Raw genomic sequence first — 22,930 nt, forward strand, 5'->3', positions numbered from 1 at the left:
TAAATTGAAATTGTTGTGGTTTAAAAGTGCATTTTTGTTAAAAAATCGATAATAACTGGAAATGCGATATCGATAGTCAAAGTATAAACAAGTCGATTGTTAGTTTTCTTTTCTTTCTATTTCGACATAATAACCAGTCTATTTATATTACATTATTAAACGGTTTTAAATAGTTGCATCATTTTTTTTCAATTTTGATTTATGATAGCAATGTGCGGTTTACTATCCATCATATCAAATTAATATTGATGCAAATGTTAAATCGTTACTACTGTAAAACATATAGACTGGACATACGAGGGGGGAAAATGGATATATATTTTTTTAATCTGCTTTTATAAAAACGACAAAGTTGTGGTTGTTGTACACCTTGAGATACTCCCTAACAAAAGGTTACCGCCATTTTGTCAACTTTACCGTAATGTTGTCTTTCACAATCCGATTTGATTCGGAATTTATCTTTTGAGTTTAAATTCTAGAACACGAACCAATTCCTTGACGCCTTGACAAACAGAAACACAATTCAAGCTCGTTCAAAATGGCAAAAAGAGTTGCAATTGTAAGTCAACATGATAACTGAGATTGCCATAGCAGATAGTAGTCTTATGTGATACTTCGTCTTCTTAAAGCTTACAGAATAAAGATATTTGATTTGATTTGATTGGTAATGAGCACAGGCACTTGTCTCAGATTTTTTGTGATATATATATGTAACATAATATAACTTGTTATGTTCAGGCACGTAGCTCCCTCAGGGGTTAAAATATGTTCTTACAGCTAACTAGCCCAGGACTTTTTGGCAGCAGGATTTTACTAGCCCTGTTCGAAGAACTGCTAGCCCATAAAAACTGACCTGCTAGCCCATCTATGCCTTACAAATCAGAGTTTGCAGCATAATACAGGGTGGGTGTCATGTTTTGAAGGGGACATTATACACTGTATTAAACTAGTTCATTTTTATCTGTTGTAGTACTATGGGTCATCAGGCAGAGAAAACATGTTCATTGGTTTTATCGTGTGGTTTAATTATTATATTTGTTGTCCACACATTCAAGGGAGACCTTTTATTGGCGTGCTCCGGAAAACACAGGCAATATTCGCAGAACATGGTCTCGGATTTTTCATCCTGGCGCCACAGCCGACCTTGCCCAGAGGAATCTTTCTGTCCATGTCACTTGATATGTTCTTTTCCGCTTTTCCCGATCGTATTTTACATTTTTTTCTGGATGAATTTTCAGCCTCATTAGTACCCCCTTCATCTACCGATTTTTGCTTTGAAACTAACGAAGTTCATGGGATGCCCGTTCTCAAATATTTTGAGATATTTTGTTGTATTGTTTCGTGTTCAACAGTTTTCCGACAAGTCCAATACATAATGACCGGTACCGTTAATTGAAAATCTCGACAAAAGCAATGTACATTACCCCCTGTTCTGAGAAATCGATATTGAAAGTGTAAAATATTGCGATCAATAGATGATACCAAGCCACCCTGAGTTATTTGTTCTATTTTTAAAACCTGTAACTGTAGAACAGGGTTGTGTTCAATATCGTAGAGGCTACGTAGTGCTACATAGATTTTTGTCTACTGAACGAGTAGCTAGCCTAGCTGCTATCAATATCTATGTAGCAGCTAGGCTAGCTATACGTTCAATAGTCATAAATCTGCGTAGCCCTAAGTAGCGGCTACGATATTGTACGCAACCCTAAACCTGTACAAACCAGTTCAAATGCTTTGAATCCCGGTTGACGTAATTGAATCTGATTGGCTAAGATAGAATAGAGATGAAGGGGTTTTCTACTATCTGTTTTGGAAACGCCAAGATTTTTTTGTCACTAGTCCGTCGGGCATATTGGGATAAAAGTTTTGATTGCCCGAGGCGTAAATGCTCTAGTCCCGGGCGTCGGGCTAGTGGATTTTTTAACCCCTGTCCCTATACGCTAACACGCAGTTGTGTGCACATCAATTTGGCATAAAAAAAAAATGGCAAAATAAAAATTTATACATTAAATGTTTAAAGGAAACACATAGATCTATATGTTGTCGCTTTTTAAACAATGTAATCATGGTGATGTCATTAAATAGCGGCATTTGGTTTCAAAATTAAAGCTTTATTGCAGATGACAAAAAAACAGACAGTAAATTGAATTTATTAAAAGATTAGAATTTGTTAAACTCTTGTCGTTTTGGAGAACATTTTACAGAGTACGGGTTATCTGTTTGGAATGCGATATACAAATCGGCCATTAAATTTATCAGAACCCTTAGATATCGTTAATTATGCTGATGCAATTTGTTCAACAGACTAACAGTGCCAATCACTCTGCAATCATGCTAAAACAGTATTAGAAAGTCTAATTATATTGTGCGTCCATAGACCACATGATAATGGAACTGGAGTCACGTCTGATATCATCAGAAAATTCACTGCTTTTCCCATTATCTGTCTACTGGTGTTGTAAGAAAAACAACAAACGAATAAATTGCAGCATTGTTTGAAACATACAAAACTGACCTGTCATGTAATTTCGACAAATTCAATTGGGATGTTGCTCGATAGCAAACATGCTGGATTTACACCTTGCCAGTGCTACCGTGGAAAGATCATTCAGTGAACTACTTCTGTTGAAAATATATGTACGATTAACCACGGACAATGACAGTTTATCATCGCTAGCATTGCTGCATATTCATCGGAATTTTTGTGTGAATATTGACATTGAAAGTAATAAAGAAGGTCTTTTCTGCTAAGACCTGAAGAGCAGATTTTTTACAATTTTGAGTATTAATTCTGTATTACAAAAATGTGTTGTTTATGTATTCATTAACCATGCTTCAATCTATTTAGATGATATATTCAGAAGTTTTCTAAATAGTTTTGCATTCATGAATTGTGTATAAGTCCTATGTACATGTAGCTCCTCTTTTAACTGTCCTATGACCAAAACCTTTTTCTGGGTTTTGGTCATAGGACAGTTAAAAGAGGAGCTACATGTACATAGGACGGTTAAAAAAGGAGCTACATGTACATCATTTTTACATAGGACTTATACATAATTCATTAATGCTTGCACATCGCTTCATTCTAGCTATGCCCCTGATGTTAACATGATTAAGGTAAATAAAATTAAATTCTGAGACATGAAGTGCCTGTGGTAATGGGGGTGTTGATTAGGATTTTTAGAAAAGAGAAAATGGACATAAATATAAAAAATAGAGAATAAGAAGGCGCTAAAATATAAACACGATAAAGAAAAGAGAATAATGTGCAGAAAGAATAAAGAATAAAGAATGACGGGCAAAGAGTATAAAAAATAGAGAATAATAAGGTGCTAAAATATAAAGAGAATAATAAGGTGCTAAAATATAAACACGATAAAGAAAAGAGGATAATGTGCAGAAAGAATAAAGAATGATGGGCAAAAAGTATAAAAAATAGAGAATGATGGGCAAAAAGTATAAAGAATAGAGAAAAATGACCTAAAAAAATACACTCTCCTTTATGTACAGTAGATACAAAATGTACATTATCAGCATTTTTCTAATTCAACATAAAAAATTATTCTAAAGGACAGAATTGATTATAATAATTAACAATAAATAAGGTTAAATATGACTGTCAACAAATATCTACACATTTATATTTTATATCCATCTGAAATGTATGGAAAGGGAGGCAACTCTAACCAACTTAATATCAATCTCTAGAAATTACTACAAAAATGTCTTATCCCTGGATATCAATTAGCTACCAGTTCTTTTGTAGCAGACCAGATTTATTAACTTCTGTTTTTGTATACATTAATGATAGGGGACTGTAAACAAAATAGAATTTCCTTCTTAATATACGGCCTAGCCAAGATCAGATGTGCATTTCATATTGGGTCTATTATATGTTATAGGCTTGTAAAGACAAGAAGATAAACTTTACATAAGTAATACATCTTTGAACTGAAGAAGAGAATGTAGGGCTTCACAATGAATATCAAATATCATGTATAGGTGTTACCGTTTTGAAAAAAAACACTAAAATACACGCTGAAAATGGGCAAAATTTCACGTTATGTTGTTTCATTTAAAATTTCGCTGTTTTTATCAATTGATAGTTAATAAGTGAACTTAATTTGAACTATATTATTGGTTCATTGCTATAGACAATTTATTCATCTTTCTTTTACTGTTTGTTGCAACAAAAAATCTTCAGTGGTTACAAAGTTATGATAAAAAGTTGAATACTATGCGCTTGTTATGAAATTTTGTACTTTTGTTTTTAGCTTGCTCAGTGTAGTGATAAAAGAGAAAACTAAATCAAATTTATGCTATTATGTGTTTTGTTTTCTCTTCTAGTATATACATTATCAAAAACTACCTCATTTATCAAAATTGCAGTACCTTAGCTGGAGATATATGCCATCAAAGTTGGATATACATGTACAAATAAAGTGAAAAAATGTCTTGTCCGTAGACATGGATTCCCTAGTAAACTGGAAGCATAATTACATTAATGTTGCATTGCTAAGTTCCTGTTCTTTTGTAGATATGAAAACACTACTAACATTTTTTTCTACCATCTATTAATAGAGGAAAAAATTCAAAAATATGTCAGAATGTCTTGTCCATAGACACATGTCTTGTCCGTAGACATGTCTTTTTATCAATATTGCTTGGCTTTATGGGTCTTAATTAGTCCTATGTGTTGTTTAAACTTAGAAATATCTTATTTTTAATAAATAAATGGTAATTTAAGTGTTCTCAATTTTTGTAAAATTACTTTACAGGAGTGGATTTTAAAAAGTGTCAGATTATCAGTCATAAAAAGCATACCTTATTTTACTTCAATATTGTTTATTCCAGTTGCTGCATACCTTAAAAGATTAACTAAATCAAATGAAGAAAAAGTATTTCTCTCTCTCTAACTTTATCTTTTGGATTTCAGTATTAACAGCAGATGAGGAAGTGTCTACGGACAAGACACTTGTACATAACAAGTATTAAATTTAATTATTTGTCTGCTATGGAACTTAAATCTTATTTATAGGTGATGAAAGTTATCTATTCAAATTAAAACTCAGTATTTTCAACATAAATATAGTCACAATTAATTCTAACAGATTTTTTTTTTAACTGAAATTGTCTTGTCCGTAGACATTACCACAATATATTTGTATCCAATTTCCTTGAGTTCAGCCTAATTTGATCAGGGTTGGCAAAGTATTACCCACCCTGGAATTCCCGTGCGGGAAAACCCGGGTTTTCCCGGGCTGGGCAATACTCCCAGAAATGGGTAAAAGTGGGCATTACTGGGCAATATGATTTTTTAAGCTTATATTTTAACACAAAATAGTAAAAACTTATTATAGTTTCATAGTATAACAGCTAAATATATACTTTTTATACAGATAACCATTGACAGTCATTTCTAGAATATTCAATTTCATTCTCTTCTCTATCATGTCTATTCATTTGAAAAGAAATGATTTACTTGCTGTCTATTTACAGTTTGCCAATCTAGACAAATGCTAAACAAACAAAATAGGGTATAACTATCTTATTAAATGTATTGCATTTGTTTTTATCACTGAATCCTCTTTAAAATTCAGACAAATATTATATATTACCCAGTATTGCCCAGTATTTCCCACTAAAACCCAGTAAAACCCGGGTTTTCCCAGTATTTCCCACTGGGCTGGGCAATACTCATAAAACCCGGGTTTTTGCCAACCCTGAATTTGATAGGTAAAATGTATGTTATTTTTTTTCAAGAGAACACATTCAACTATGTCAAAATAGAGTTTTAATAATAGTTTGATTGTTTTAAACAGTCAGATATATGGATTTCAGTTTAAAGAATGTGTCTTCATTCTGGCTTAATCAATAAATTATTGAGATATGTAAAGAATTATGGGTACATTTTTATATTTTCCAAAATTAAAAAACACCGCTTAAAACTTAATTAGTAACTTTTAATCTTAACTTTAACAATCATCTTTGAAAGCATTTAATTGAATATCAATAAAATGTCTTGTCCGTAGACATTATCAAAATGTATTTGTTTCCATTTTCCTCGAAGTTAAGCATCATTTGATAGATAAACCTGATAAAATGTATGTTTTTTTTTCAAGATAACACTTTCAGCTATATCAAAATTAGGTTTTAATAATGCATTTCATTAAATATGAATACAATGTCTTGTCCGTAGACAAAATATATAAATTGTATTGCTAAGTTTGATTGTTTATTGTAAGAATATGCATTAAGTTATTTTAATGTTCTATACACCAAAAGAAAGGGTTCTTTTGGAAGTTTTGTTATTTATAGATAATTTTAGATACAGTTTTATCAGATAAGATTAATGATCAAAGAAAGCTACTGTTGTTTGAAATAACTGTGAGTCAAACATGTTCTTGTTATTTTTTTTTCAATTAAAATGTTTGATATTCAATAGTCATGATGGTTCTAAACATATTTTGTTGTCTTTGTCATTGACCAAAAATCTGTCACTGGTGACCATGTCTTGAAGGCAACCATTAAAGAAAATTATACAGTTTTTAAACACCATTTATTTAATAAAAATATTAAATATTTCTTTCAAAAACTGCATGTAATTATATAAATGCTTCCAGTGTTAGCCTAACGATGGCAATTTTTTTATAATTTAAACCATTTTTGAACCAAAATATCAAAAGAGTTTTTCCCTGAGGTGATACTCATTTTTGACTTCATGTGAAACACAAAATGCACATCTGATTGTGGCTAGGCCGATAAGTTCCAACTGAAGAAATATTCTGTAATCTTGTTTCAATTGAAACAAATATGAGAGTATTTGTTCCTTACAGAATAAAGGGTGTAGAATATTTGTTCCAACAGAAACAGATATTATTACATTGTTTAAAGTTTCCAGGTGAACTTCAGTGGCGGATCCAGAATTTTTCACAAGTTGGGGCCCACTGACTCGCTAAGAGGGGGCCTGCTCAGGTCATATTTAAGTGATTCCCTATATATCAATATATATAATCAAGCAATTTTTTCCCCAAAAAGCCTGGCGCCAACTATAAATCCCCCTCTGAACTCGAATAAATTTACGTTGATAAACCAACACAATATTTTATTGGTACAGTTTAAACTTTTATTCGCTTCATGTACCTACATGTATATAGTTTGTTCAATTTCAATTAATAGTTATGCTACATATGTCTATGTTCCAGACCATATGAGTATTTGTCGGTCCGGACTCCGACTGTATTGTATACTTGTACGGTCCGACCAATATGCGTACGATTGGACCGTATGAGTATACGAGTATGGTCCAGTTCGAGCTGACCATACATATTATTGGATCATATGGGTTAAATCTAAACAAACATTTATCACAATCTTTATTTTTAGTTTTACTAAATGTTATTATTACAATTAGATGGATGAACAAACCAACAATTGAAATTAAATGTGTGTTTAATTTTATATCTGAATCCTATTTTAGTACTCTCACGGCCCAAGGTTACACTTAAGCTTGCTACCACAACATGCACAAGTAACGTAATATTTTTTACATTTACATACTTGCAGTTCATGCATGTTCCTTTGCATTTGCATTTTTTTATAAAGTTGCTAAATATTCTAAACCAATTGTCTTCCCGCATTATGTTTACTTCCGATATCTTCAACTTCAGTGATCATGATTAAATAATAGTTAATGTATTACTGATCAACATGCTAACTACAAGAGATTAACAGATTTAATTAGCATGAATCTTTTAAATAGTTAAAATATAAAGTTTTTATTTCAATTACAATTGAACTTTTTTATATTAATTTGAGAGTTAAGTTATGTTGATCTGTTATATACATGTACATGTATGCATTTGTTCTAGTAAACTTGACCAACTTCTTAATGTGTACGGTCTGACTATTTTGAAAAAGTACGCATACGGTCCAAATACTCATACGGTCTGGAACATCTATACAACTGAATTTTGAATTTTGAACTTTATGCATTTTTAATGCATTTTTTATTTTTATGTATATTATTTTTTTAACTTCTCTGTAACCTTTGTACTTGCATGGTTTTATGAGAATAAACTATCTATCTATCTATGATAATCTAGATGAACTGACAATTAAATGGTAAATTAATTAGACCAATATTTATATCATTTATACAGGTGACCGGAGCCAACAAAGGGATAGGTTATGCTGTAGTTCAGGCGTTATGTAAACAGTTTAATGGTGATGTTCTCCTGACAGGTAAGACAAACAAAGGGATAGGTTATGCTGTAGTTCAGGCGTTATGTAAACAGTTTAATGGTGATGTTCTCCTGACAGGTAAGACAAACAAAGGGATAGGTTATGCTGTAGTTCAGGCGTTATGTAAACAGTTTAATGGTGATGTTCTCCTGACAGGTAAGACAAACAAAGGGATAGGTTATGCTGTAGTTCAGGCGTTATGTAAACAGTTTAATGGTGATGTTCTCCTGACAGGTAAGACAAACAAAGGGATAGGTTATGCTGTAGTTCAGGCGTTATGTAAACAGTTTAATGGTGATGTTCTCCTGACAGGTAAGACAAACAAAGGGATAGGTTATGCTGTAGTTCAGGCGTTATGTAAACAGTTTAATGGTGATGTTCTCTTAATTTTAACAGGTAAAAAAGCTGAGCATGAATAAATTATAAGTAATGAATAAATGATTTACACAAAATTGTTCATCTCCTGAAAATACTACATGCAAAAGGTCTACTATAATCATGATAATTGGTGTATGGAATGATTGGAAGGTGTCCATGTCCGACCAACAGGTGTCATCTGACCTTGATCTCATTTTCATCATGTTCATGGTACTGTGGTTAAAGTAAAGTTTTTGTGTTTTGTTTGTTTTTCTTATCATGGTTATACTGTATGAAATAGATCATCTATATTTATTGTATGTAAATATTTTATGATGTACATGTCTCATTGGTTGTCTCATTGGCAATCATACCACATCTTCTTTATATGTCAGTCAGGCATGTTTAATATGACCTTGACCTCTTTCTAATGGTTCATTGCCCAGTGTTAAGTTTGTGTTTTTTTTAACTATTTTTCTAATACTTTAAGCAAAAGGTCATCTTAGGCTATATTTGGTGTATTGAATGATTTTAAGGTATACATCTGTCTGCCAGGATTCATCTGACCTTGACCTCATTTTTATGGTTCATTGATCAATTTTAAGTTTTCCTAGTTACGTTTGTTTCTTAGATATGAAATACATGTAGGTCAACTACATGTAAATTTAAAACATTTTTGGTGTATAAAATGACTGTAGGTGTATCCTGGATATAGGTATTTCAGTTTGTTTATCTGACCTTTGACCTCATTTTCTTTGATTATGTTAAGTTAAGTTAATGTGATAGTTGTAGTAAAACTTTTTATTTAGAACTACATTGTATCAACATAATATCAATGATCAGTAAAATAGGTTAGGCATTTCAGTGTGTGCACTCTTGTCTTATATATTATTAAAAAGTTTAAAAAAAAATGTTTTTATTATAAGTTATAATACCTTTTGTACCTTGGATATATAAAACATGTGCAATGCTGGGGAAATTAGAACTCTGTGCTTTTATTCATAAACAAATAATTGTAGGACGAAGTGAGGAGAGATGTAAGGCTGCTGTTGAAGAGCTGCAGAAGCAAGGGATGTCACCTAAATATCATCAAATGGACCTTGATGATCAAACTTCAATTAACAAACTAAGAGACTTTATTAAAGAACAATATGGTGGAATTGATGTTCTTGTAAACAATGCTGGTATTGCATTCAAGGTAATACTATGAAATAAAAAAATACTATATTGTATATATGTACATACTAGTAGATCAATAAGATCTAAATTTTTATCCCATTTTTATTTGTCGTTTATTTTGCCTGTTGATATGACACAAACCAAAGAGAAAATAACAGACTAGTAGGGTGATATTGGAATGCTGATACAGGTTTCTTATGCAAATCTGAGTGCCTAAATTAGTCTTCACATGCAAAATCTGAATCAGCACTCACACGCAAAATCTGTATAAACGTACATGCAAAATTTATTTATGCTATCACATGCAAAATTTGTATCATGCAGCCCTCACATGCAAATCCATATCAGCCCTCAAAAGCAACATCTGCATTAGTCTTCACATACAAAATCTGTATTCGTCCTCATGTGGAATTCTGTATTAGCCCTCATGTGCAAATTCTGTATACTGTATTAGCCCTCATGTGCAAATTCTGTATAAGGCTCACATGCAGATTTTGTATCAGCTCTCAATGATGTGCAAAATCTCTTTACAACCTCATATGCATATCTGTATCAGCCCTCAAAAGCAAACTCAACATAAGCCCTCATGTGCAAAATTATTAAAGTATATCATGAAATATACCCCGTGTAGCCCAAATGTTATCATTTTATATTGCAGGCAGCGTCAACAGCACCATTCAGTGAACAAGCAACAGTGTCATGTGCTACAAATTTCTATGGTACACTGAATGTGTGTAACACACTTTTCCCTCTACTAAGGCCACATGCTAGGTAAGCCATCCAATGTCATGTGCTACAAACTTCTATGGTACTCTGAATGTGTGTAACACACTTTCCCCTTATTTTTTTAGGGAGAGGGAAAGTTGGGGGCGGGGTGGGTGGCTAGGATGTAAAATTTTGTCTTTGTTTTTTTTTAGATATTATCTCTGTGTCCTGCCTTTTATTTATGTAACTGATTTTGAATATATATATAAGACATAATGTATATAACAATTGAAATAACATTAGTTATTTTTTGAATGACCTTCTTTTCTATGATTTTTTTTTCATAGGAGGATTCATGTTGTCCAGAGATATCTTACTATTGTAGAGGTTTAGTAGATGATTGTTTTTTTGATATGTTCTCTTTTTTCAAATTGTGTTTATCTGTCATTAGTTAAAGGTTTCTTTTTAATATGATTTTCATGGATATTTTATTTCGCGTTATCCCTTACTAGACTATTTAGGGGAAATTTGATTTCGGACTTTCTAATTTGCTTGATGAAGTTAAGTAAGGAAAGATTAAAGTTTCCATATTAGCAAAGATTTATATTTGCATATTATAATGCTCCTAAAAGTCGCCAAAATGAATCACACATGAAAATAAGTTTGTTTACAGTTTTTGAATTTCACAGAAAGACATATCCTTTCTTAGATATAAGAAGATGTGATACAAGTGCTAATGAGATAACTTTACATCTAAGTCACAATTTGTAAAAGTAAACCATTATAGGTCAAAGTATGGCCTTCAACTCACACCTAACAGCAAGCTATAAAGGGCCCCAACAAATATATACTAGTGTAAAACCATTCAAGCAGGGAGACCAACACCCTTATCTATGTAAAAAAAAAATATTATCAAGAAACACTTATGAACCACGCCAACAAATGACAATTACTGAACATCAGGTTAGTTTATATTTCAAAGGAAGCATGAAAAAAAAATAAAAAAAAATATAAGTTTCAATTTATTTACAGAGTATCCAACGTATCTAGTATGTCATCACAAATGGCTATAGCAAAGTGTAGTGATGAAATTAAAGCAAAGTTCAAAGACCCAAAAATAACTATGGACCAGCTAAAAGCTCTTATTCAGCAATTCATTGAGTAAGTACATAAAGTATGTAGGTAGGTACATTTGGAATTCAGACTGCATAGGTTAGAAATTATATCAATTCACCTTTTCAGAATCTAAAGGACTGTAGATAATTTCATTGTTCATACACCAAAAAGAAATTAATTTCCTGTCATTGGATTGATTTCCATTGTTTAGTACGTTTTAAACCAAACACAAAGTTTTGGTGTATGCTATTGAAAATATTACCCAGAATGCATTGGTTCTGAAACAGCAAATTTATTTAGAATTCAATGTTATATAAAAAGTCTTTTGGTAAAATTCCATATAGAATTTATTCACTGTGTAGTCTATGGTGAAGTTTTTTTTTGAGAGGTACAACTTCATTTGTGCAAACCAAATAAAAAATAATATTGTATTTTGTTATTATATTGTAAAACACTATTTTCAGCGCCGCACAGACTGACAACCACCAAAAACAAGGATTTGCTTCATCAGCCTATGGAATGTCAAAGGTCGGTGTAACTGTGATGAGCTTCATACAGCAGAGAGAATTGAACTCTGACCCTAGAGAGGATATTGTTGTGAATGCAGTAAGTAAATAAGTTTAGCTCACCTGGTCCCAAAGCCTATGTCAGGTTGGAGTTATTTCCCTTACTTTCGTTAGTTTAAACACATTTATTTATAGTGGCTTGGGGAACAAGATCTGCAACTTACATTAATCCCTTTCCACTTTGCGGGTTCGAGTGCTGTCTTGTAGCGGCATTAGCCTACTCATTTTTTTAAATCTACAAGGGTGTCTTTAACGTGCAAGAGATATGGCTCTCTCTGAACACGGGTCAGCCATTTATCGTCCCCTTCCGATGGACTATCATCTTTTCCTCAAGACCATACTCGCAAATGGTGTCAAGGGTTAGCCGAAAAATGAGTTCCTGAAATTTTCATCCCAAACGGAAATCGAACCAGAAACCTTTGTGTTAGTAATCTGATGCACTAACCACTTCACCATGGCTCTCTTACTTTCATTCTACTGTGGATTCATTTATTTTCGTGGATACCAATTTTCGTGGATTGTTGAAAACTTGCATATTCGAGGATATTTGATTTAGTGTTTGTACCAAACGCTTTATATGAGAAAGCCTATTGATAATATGTTATTTGTTGAACACTTGAATTCGTGGTTGACCTGTACACAAGAAAATTGATATCCAACAAATAATAATGAATCCACAGTATGTCATCAATTTTTGATCTTTTTAAAGACCCTTTCTGCTCTGACATTCCTAGTTTAAGAGAAGGGAGGAACCAGAGGGACACCCAAACTCATAGATCGAAAATAGAGTGACCAAGCCATGGCTAAAAAAGAAAAAAAACAGATAAATATTAGTAAACAAGACACATCAAAGAAAAATGACACCAAAATTAATTACAATAATTCTTATGCGTGTTATGATTGTAATGCAAATCTAGTCCCAAATTTACCACTGATCCCCAAAATGGTGTTCCTTGCTAAAATTAGAAAAATTATGGAGAAGACTAGCAAAATGACAGTTTAGTTAGTAGTCTTAAATAAACAAAATGATTTGAGACAAAAAAAATGTAAGAATGTTTTAGGTTACAAATCTATAAAGACCATATTAAGTTTAATATATTATCACCTTTTTCATCTGGTGCATGTTAAGGTATTTCAGACAGACAGCAGGATGGACTCAGTGGACCAGGTTACTAATATTAAAAAGATGATGTGGTATGATTGCCAATAAGACAACTCTTCACAAGGGACCTAATGACACAGACATTAACATTTATAGGTCACTGTACAGCTTCAACAATGAGCAAAGTCTGTACTGCAAAATCAGCTTTAGATTGATTGATTGTTGGTTGCTTAACGTCCAGTGGCAAATATTTCATGCATATTCAGGACGATATCATCAGCTTTAGAAGCCCCTTGAATAACTAATGTAGAAGAGAAGAAAAATTAACCACCTAGTTTATGTAACGATCAATGAATGAAAAACAAATATGTAACATAGAAACAAACAACAACCACTGAATTACAGGCTCTTTATGAGGGATAGTAACATAAATACAAAATATGGGGTTCAACATGTTAGTGGGATCCCAACTCTTCCCTAACTGGGGATAGTGATGAAACATCACAACATAAGAACGAACTATAAAAATCTATACCTACTGAAGATGTTGGGGCCACAGCTTCAAATAAATTAAAAAAAACTCCCACATGTGTTATATTAAGAATGGTGCTTTTATGCAATAGTCCTGATGTGACCTTTTTAATGAATATTAATATTGCTGTTAACCAAAAGTTATGAAATTAATATTCTTTCCTATTTTCAGTGTTGCCCTGGGTATGTTGATACTGATATGACATCTCATAAAGGACATAAAACAATAGAACAAGGTAATCAAATCAATCATGTCTATCTTTAGATATACAATTTATTTTTCATATTTCAGTGTTGCCCAGGATATGTTGATACTGATATGAGTTCTCATAAAGGAACTAAAACAATAGAACAAGGTAATCTATGTTTTAAATTTTATTATTCAGTGTATCATAATTTCTTTTAGTACCCTTTTAATCTCTAGTCAGGTTACATCCATGTCACTTTAAATGAAATTTATAGAAAATATCTCTACAAAATAGAAGAAAAATCAAGATTTGCTCTTGTTTCTTGATCAATTCCCAAATGCATATATGTAAAAAAAAAAACCATACACAAGCATATAGTTTTCTGTTTTACTTTTACAGCTTTAACAAATGTCTTGCAATTTGTAAGACCTATTTTTAATAGAACAATTAACAGAAAACATACTTGCAAATATTCATAATTAAAAAAAATGTCAAACACATCATGCATGTATTTATATATTTAAGTTTGGTATGATTTTGAAATTAAAAGAGTAGTTTTACAGGTTTTCATGTTCAAAATGTAATAATATTGCATTTGACAATTAAATGTTTTCGTTTTTAAAAGTAATTAAGATTTGATTGCCATTTTGGTTGTGCTGAGAATACTTTCTTTGTTGAACAAACCACACAGTCCCTAAAATTAAATACATTAAGGAAAACATGTGAGCCTAGGACAGGAGAATGGTAAGCAGATTGAAAAAGTTATGATTAATATTCAAATTAAAAATACATTGAATCATCTAATCAATTTAACCTTGTTGTATCTATATGCTTCTACCTTGATTTTACAGGAGCAGATACACCAGTGTATTTAGCAATGCTTCCACCTGGAACAACTAGCCCAAAAGGAAACTTTGTGTCTGACAGAACCATTAAAAACTGGGGATGACTATCTAATAAACTTTGATGGGCTAGGTTAATTAGCCTTTCTTGATATAAATTTATTATTTAGAAACATTATACATCATACCTCTTTGTCTCAGTATTTTTTTTTAATCTCTGAAATTCCATTTCTCAATAATGAATTTTTAAGAGATTTTAATAAAGGGAGTCATTGGAAATATATGTCAATGAAAAGATATACATGAAAAAAAAATAAAGGAATATTGAAATTATTGCACAGACAGCACAACAGACCAAAACAACAACTTATTCTATACAACTTTCATAGTAAGAGGTTAAGCTATAAATCCAGGTTTAATCTATTATATATACAAATGGAAACCCCTGTCTGAAGTCAGGAATAAGATAATTGTTTTCTATTCGTTTGATGTGTTTGAGCTTTTGACATTGCGATGTGAAAATTGACTTTTTTGATTTTTCCTTTGGAATTCTTTATTTTTGTTATTTAACTTTTTACATTAAATCCTCCAAAGAATGGATGTATTAACAAAGACAAGCAACAAGTAACAACATTTGGTCAAGATAACCTGACTTGCAATAGTACCGGCACAAAAATTGTTGGGTTAAACTAGCATTTGTCAATAGTTGCAGAAAGAGGGATATAGAAATGCTTTCGTGGCAGCGAACAGATTATCGAATACGGGTATATTGATATGAACCATATTTTCCCCAAGGTTTAATGTTTCACCTCGTCTTCAGTGTTACCCTTTAATGTGTCCTTTGTATATGACCTCATATCATACTTGAAAGTTTCTTATCCGAGGCATAGATTTCCATAACCGTATTTATCACAACGTTTTTCGATTTTAAAGTTCTTAATGCTCTTCATTTTTAACTATTTTAATATGTTTATGTAGACGAAATGCGTGTCTGGTGTATCAACTAAAAAGCCTGGTACCTTTGATAACTATTTATCAAATGTTGTTCAGTATTTCACTAATCTCTTGCTTACAAATATGTTGTTGTCGGAGTAGTTTACAGTGCCTGTTTCAGGTGTACCAAATACATAGCCATATTTATCTGAATTGGATACGCCAAACCAAGCAGGTGCTACAATAGGCCAAAAGTAAAGTACGAAATTGAAGAGCATTGAAGACCAAAAATTCCTTAAAGTTTCGCAAAATACATCTTAGATAATATATATTCCCGATGTAGAAAAGCCTTACTTATGTCACTGTTATCAAGCACACTTTTCTATTGTGAATACTTCTTCAAAATTTTCTACATCAGGAAATGTTTGTTCCAAGTCAGCAATATGGCAGTTTTTTCCATTCATTTGACATGTTTGATGTGTTGGAGCTTTTGATTTTTTTGTTTGATCATAAGGAACAGTGGCGGATCCAGAACTTTCCCTAAGGGGGGGGGGGGGGGGGGCGCTGACTGACCTAAGGGGGGCCCGCTCCAGTCATGCTTCAATGATTCCCAATATAATCAACCAAATTTTTCCCACGAAAAAGGGGGGGGGGCGGGCCCCCCAGGCCCCCCCCTGGATCCGCCTATGAGGAAATTTCCGTTTATAATTTTTCTTGGAATTTCGGTTTTTTTGTTTATTTAACTTTTCATTATCTTAAACATTACAAATTATATCCGGCTATGGGACTGTTATAAAGAAGTTTTATTTAATTGTACATACCATCTCAAATACATTTTTCCAAAACTCTTCGATTTCACAGGGGCGAGGCAATTAAAACCATAATCCGAAAAATGCAGTCTAGCGAAGGAAAAAAAAGGTCCAAAAAGTATAGCCAAATCCCTGGAAGGAATCAGAGCTTTGCATGAGGGAGATACATTCCTTAATTTATAATAAGTTCTATCATTTTGTAATAGCAAATTTTAATAACACAAAAAATCCGTATTTTCATGCCAGTACCGAAGTACTGGCTACTGGGCTGGTGATACCCTCGGGGACTAATAGTCCACCAGCAGAGGCATCGATCCAGTGGTAGTAATAAAATTAACGGTACCAATTTTCTTGCACCAGATGCGCATTTCGACAATACATGTCTCTTCAGTGATGCTTGTGACTATATATAACACAAAACTATGCTAATTCATACTATCTCCATCGGAACTTTCTCCACATAAAAAACTTTTATGCGTATTCCGTCTGATTTCGATTACATTGTTATATATACATTCTCTTCAATTGATGTTCATTGAATAAAAAGACAAAAAATACCAATGCAATTTCTTTTATAAGTTCTGGATGAATTCTTTCAAAATAGGCGAAATTTTGTATGGAAAGCATATACAATCAGAGAAAAAGATTCTTATATGTGTCTATATATAATCTAATCTCTTATTTTAAATCCAGAGATTAAGGGTTTCCCTTTGGTAAATGTGCAAAACGGAAGGACGTCTCCAGGTTCGGGAGTTTCTCGCCGCATTGAAGACCTATTGGTGACCTTCTGCTGTTGTCTTTTTGACACATTTTATTTCTGTTATTCATTATATTTGTTATTTTGATACTATTGCGGTTTGAAAACTAGCTACAGCAGAGATCATAAACCTTAAGCAAAGTTCGTCTCGAGTTTTTCGGTCTTTTCGATCTAGTTACATTCAATGTTTACATCGAAATAGGGTCCGTTTGATTTTGCTTAGTAACTTAGTTTCAAAAGTGCCAATTTTGCTGCATATCTTTTGATTAAGTTGAGCCTTCCAATTGATATTTATCGTGTGTTTTTCTGTGTGGTGGTGTTATTCTATTGTTTCAGAAAAGGGAGAAGGTTTTGTATCGTTAAAACGTTTAATCCCGCTGCAAATGTTTGCACCTGTCCTTAGTGATCAAGAGTCTGATGTACAGTAGTTGTCGTTTGTTTATGTAACTTATACGTGTTTCTCGTTTCTTGTTTATATATATGTGGTAATGTGTTAATTTGGATATTTTTAGTTATGTACGATTCTTTGATATTGTGATATTTTTATATTTAGTCATTAGTGAGTAGTTTCTAGTTATGCTCCACTGGTTATGTTCATAGTATGATCTTTACATGGCTCAGTGAGTTTTGATATATTGGTCATTTGTTTACTTTTTTGATTTTACCAGTTTGTATTGTGGAACTTTCTCTTCTTTGTGATAATTGGCTAATTTAGTCATATGGTCATTTTGGAGGGAAATTCTATTGTTAGCTCAGATTTTACTCATACTTTGAATTGAATAGTTGTGTGTTGTTTGCTTTGATATATTTATATTTGTGGACATCTCTGATTCTGTTATAAGGTCAATTTTCTCTACTTAATATTTCACATTCATACTAAAATACTGATATGAATGCTTTTGTATGAATGGTCAGAATGAATGATTTCAGAGTAAAAGGTGTATAACATAGTTTAAAACATATAAAAATATATTAAATATTGTTTAAATCAGTTTAACTGAATTGACACAGTCAAGGAAATCATTTTGTAAGTATTTCAGCCATAAACAGTAAAATTATATGAATAACTCAGTTAAGTGAAAAGAAGTAATAGTAAGAGATAAAATAATAAATTTGTACGTTAAGACGTATTTTTAACTACTAAATGATTGGATAATTTAATGCGTAAACTATAAACACAAATAGTTATGATAATACTTTTATTACAGATATTTGAACCATACTGTTCGTATGTCATGTAGAAATAGAAGATTCCATATAATTGTAAATATAGGACCTATGTACCTCATACATGGTAGGTTTTGTATTCTGTTTATATGTGTGCATGTTTTGTTGCTTAACATTTGTCTTGAGCATGGCTATAATATTTGTTGTAATAAGCTTATTGTGTTATGTTACTGTACGCTTTGCTTTATGTGTACTAATTCAATGTAGTTATTAATTTGAATGGAATGATCCGTAAATGACTATGTAAATGTAAATCTAGATGGCCTTTTAATTAAAATGATCAGTCCATACATATGAAAAGTAAGCTTAAATGAAATTAAACGTTGCTTCAAACACGTGCTGGTGGTGTTGCCACAGGTTTGTGTATGCGCCTAGTGCAGTTGGGAGTCATAGACTCTTAAACTGCCGCTGGATAGCTTAAATTCATAGGGGGAAAAGAAAGCCGAGTGGGTAAGTCTTTCCTGCCAGTACATAGCCTCTACACTAACAAGACTTCTACAGTGCCTCCCCGCGACAGCACACGGTAACTAGGACCTTGTACGTGTCTTAGGCCTTACTGTAGAGGATCTCGGAGTAGCATGGACCCTAGAGATGAAGTGTGTAGTCCCACCGGCGTGTGGATACGCCCTAGCACTCATCAACCTTGCCCCAGCTATGGGTTAATAGCCGGCTAGATGAAAGTCGTCAGCCTTGAAATGCAATTCATATAGGAGAGGAAAACTCTGATATAAAATACCGGGTAGATTTGACTCGTCAGCCTTGGTCGGCAATGGATCTATAGGAAAGAAACCTTGAGTAAAGATTCTCTGGTTCTCCAGGTTGGGGATTGAGCGTTAGGCCAACAACCTATCCTTGTAAAAAACTTTAAAGTTACAGAAACGCGAAATGGAAGAACGACTTTTCTGATGGGAAATACCGAGGTGAGACCAGAAAACAGAAATCAGTTAGAAGGTTTAATGAATGATGTTGGCCAAACCCAGAATCAATTGGAAGCAAACATCAGGAGAGAACCTTTGGTTCATCCTAGAAAACAGATCAAGGTCGGATACTGGAATGTTAGAACAATGTATGCACCTGGAAAGACATACCAGGTAGTAAATGAAATGAACAACTATGGAATTGGTGTATTGGGTATTAGTGAATGTCGTTGGACCGGAACAGGAAAGATCAACCTCAGAGGAGGTGAGACTATGCTATACTCAGGACAAACAGAAAGACATGAGTATGGAGTAACACTTATTATATCAAAAGCAAACAGAAAAACACTCATGGAATGGCAACCTATTAATGAAAGAATAATAACAGCTCGATTTTTTTCTAGACATATAAAGTTGACCATAATGCAGTGTTATGCACCAACGAATGACGCTTCTGATGAAGTAAAAGAGGAATTCTACCAAACCTTGAACGATGTAACAGCAAATGTTCATAAACATGATATGATAATTGTAATGGGAGACATGAATACAAAGATAGGATCAGATAATGTTGGATATGAAGATGTAATGGGGAAGAATGGGTATGGTGTTATCAATGAGAACGGAGAACTATTTCGGGATTATTGTCAGACTAACAACATTGTAATTTGCTCTATCATATTCCAACATAAAGATATTCATAAATATACATGGACGTCACCAGACGGAAACATCAAGAATCAGATTGATCACATCACGATTGACAAAAGGTTTAGAGGATCTATGGAAGATGTACGGTCATATAGAGGTGCTGATGTTGGTAGTGACCATGAACTACTTATATCCAGAGTTAAGCTTAAACTTTGTAGACAGAGAGTAAATCAGGGACAGAAGAAAATATATGACATAGATAAGCTAAAGATACCAAAAGTTGCACAAGAGTTCAAACTTGAGTTAAGGAACAAATTCCAGGTATTGGGAGAAACAGAAGGCATAGAAGAACAGTGGATAGATATTAAACAAGCAATATGTGAGGTTGGTGAGCAAACATTGGGATTCAAAGACAGAAAACAACCAGAATGGATTACTACCAACAGTATCCACAAAATACAAGAACGTAAACAGATAAAACAAAAAATCAATGCTACAAGATCACAAAGACAGAAAGAAAAGCTTGAGAAAGATTATAAGGATAAGAACAAGGAGGTAAAATTTAGTACCAGAGATGATAAGAGAAAATATATTGATAATATTGCAAAAAGTGCAGAAGAGGCTTCAAATAGAGGAGAGCAGAACAAGCTATATATGCTGAGTAAGAAAATTTCCAACAGCAGCATGAGAGGGAACAGACCTGTAAAGTCAAAAGAGGGACATGTAATAACCAACGAGAAGGAACAGTTAGAGAGATGGAAAGAACACTTTGAAGAGATTTTAAATGCGAAAGATCCACCAGTACTAGCCGATATTCAGCCTTCAGATGTTGTCGATATGAATATTGAACCACCAACCATAGAAGAGATAATAAAGAGTATAAAGGCACTCAGTAATGGTAAGGCTCCAGGTATTGACAACATACAAGCTGAACTATTGAAAACTGATGTAGGCATAATAGCAAAAGTCTTTTGCCATTTATTTACAAAAATTTGGAACAGGGAAGAAATACCAACAGACTGGTAAAAGGGAATTACAATCAAACTCTCAAAAAAAGGAAATTTAGAAGAGTGTGAAAACTGGAGAGGAATAACCTTACTATCTGTACCTGGGAAGGTCCTCTGCAGAATCATCATCAACATAATTAAAGATGCTATTGACAACATACTACGTAAAGAACAAGCTGGGTTCCGAAAAGGTCGAGTCTGTATCAACCAAATATTCATCCTAAGAAATATTATAGAACAATGCATTGAATGGAACAGCCCCCTATTTATCAACTTCATCGACGTCAGAAGAGCATTTGACACTATCCATCGAGAAACCTTAAAAAAGATCATGGCCAACTATGGAATCCCAGGTAAAATAATCAGGATGGTACAAGCATTTTATGATCACTTCAGTTGTGTAGTCGAGCATGAGGGTAAACATTCGGAATGGTTTCACATTAAATCAGGAGTCAGACAAGGGTGTGTAATGTCTGGATTCCTTTTCTTACTGGTTATAGATTGGACAATGAAGCAAACAACACAGAAAAAGCGTGGTATCAACTGGGGAAGACTACAGGTATTAGAAGATCTTGATTTTGCAGATGATATTGCTCTCCTATCAGCAACAAGAACACAGCTGCAAGCTAAAACAGATGATATACAAAAGATAGCTAAAACAACTGGCTAAGAAATAAACAAGAAAAAGAGTAAAATAATGTGTGTAAAGGCAAACAACATCCAGCCTATTACATTGAACAACGAAGAAATAGAGATAGTAGACAGCTTCACATACCTTGGATCGGTCATAGATACCAACGACAATGCAACAGCCGACATAAGGAATAGAATTAAAAAAGCAAGAGCAGCATACTATAAGCTAAGAAAAATGTAATATCAGTGTTGCTATATGGGGCAGAATGTTGGAAGATAAGCAAGAGAGATGGAGATAGACTTAACACCGTCAACACCAGGAACTTGCGTAGAATCTTTAAGATATTTTGACCAACTATGATATCCAACGCAGAACTGCTACAAAAAGCCAACATGTGCAGCATAACCAACACCATTAAGATCAGGAGATGGAGTTGGATAGGTCACATCCTGAGGATGGACCCATGGAATGATTGTAGAATGGCCTTGACATGGACACCACCAGGAAAGAGAAATGTAGGAGACCAAAAGAAACTTGGAGACGAATGGTAGATAAAGAAAGAACAGAATTTGGATGGAGAACATGGGGAGAAGCACAACAAGCAGCAGCAGACAGACTCAGATGGAAGGCTTCCATTCGCGCCCTATGCGACACATGGCGCTAACGGGAGTTGTAAGTTGTAAGTAAGTCAAACATGTTACAGTGGCTTTTAACGCGTTAAAGTTGTTTTTAACGCCTCAAAGTCGCATTTAACGTGTTAAAGTTGCATGTAACGCATTAAAGTTGCATTTAACGCGTTAAAGTTGCATTTGACGCGTTAAAGTTGCATTTAACGGGTTAAAGTTGTATTTAACGGGTTAAAGTTGTATTTACCGGGTTAAAGTTGCATTTAACGCGTAAAAGTTACATTTAACGCGTTAAAAATGCTTGTCACGCGTGTAAAGTTGTATTTTTCTTATCTTTTTACCCAGTAACCTTTCTTTAAACGCATAAAAACCTCTTTTAACGCGTAAACCTTCGTTAATTCTTATTCTGTTGAAAATCATTGAACTTTATCGCGTCAATTGACAAAGTTATGCCACATGTGACCATTTCATTTAGTAAGTTTCGAGCAAAATCTGACGCATTAAAACGTTGTTATGGCGAAAGAAGAAAGTATTTTCGG

General features: G+C 33.2%; 1 protein-coding gene across 5 annotated transcripts in view; it reads left to right on the forward strand.

Moving 5' to 3' along the window:
• Window positions 1-399: 399 nt before the first annotated feature.
• LOC139486165 (carbonyl reductase [NADPH] 1-like) overlaps window positions 400-22,930 on the forward strand; it is a 41,671-nt gene continuing 19,140 nt past the window's right edge. For 2 of the 5 annotated variants that reach the window (XM_071270947.1, XM_071270945.1), the window contains exon 1: window positions 405-559. In XM_071270947.1, the coding sequence (XP_071127048.1) occupies window positions 539-559 (21 nt within the window). In that variant the 5' untranslated portion in view covers window positions 405-538. Of the gene's footprint in view, window positions 560-8,162; window positions 8,245-9,620; window positions 9,800-10,438; window positions 10,552-11,517; window positions 11,647-12,065; window positions 12,208-13,972; window positions 14,037-14,092; window positions 14,157-14,839; window positions 15,026-18,540; window positions 18,624-22,930 lie in introns of those variants that run through there. The other 3 variants (XM_071270944.1, XM_071270943.1, XM_071270950.1) reach the window with 3 other exon arrangements.

The sequence above is a fragment of the Mytilus edulis genome, chromosome 8 (assembly GCF_963676685.1).
Source record: "Mytilus edulis chromosome 8, xbMytEdul2.2, whole genome shotgun sequence".
In the NCBI taxonomy this organism is placed as follows: domain Eukaryota; kingdom Metazoa; phylum Mollusca; class Bivalvia; order Mytilida; family Mytilidae; genus Mytilus; species Mytilus edulis.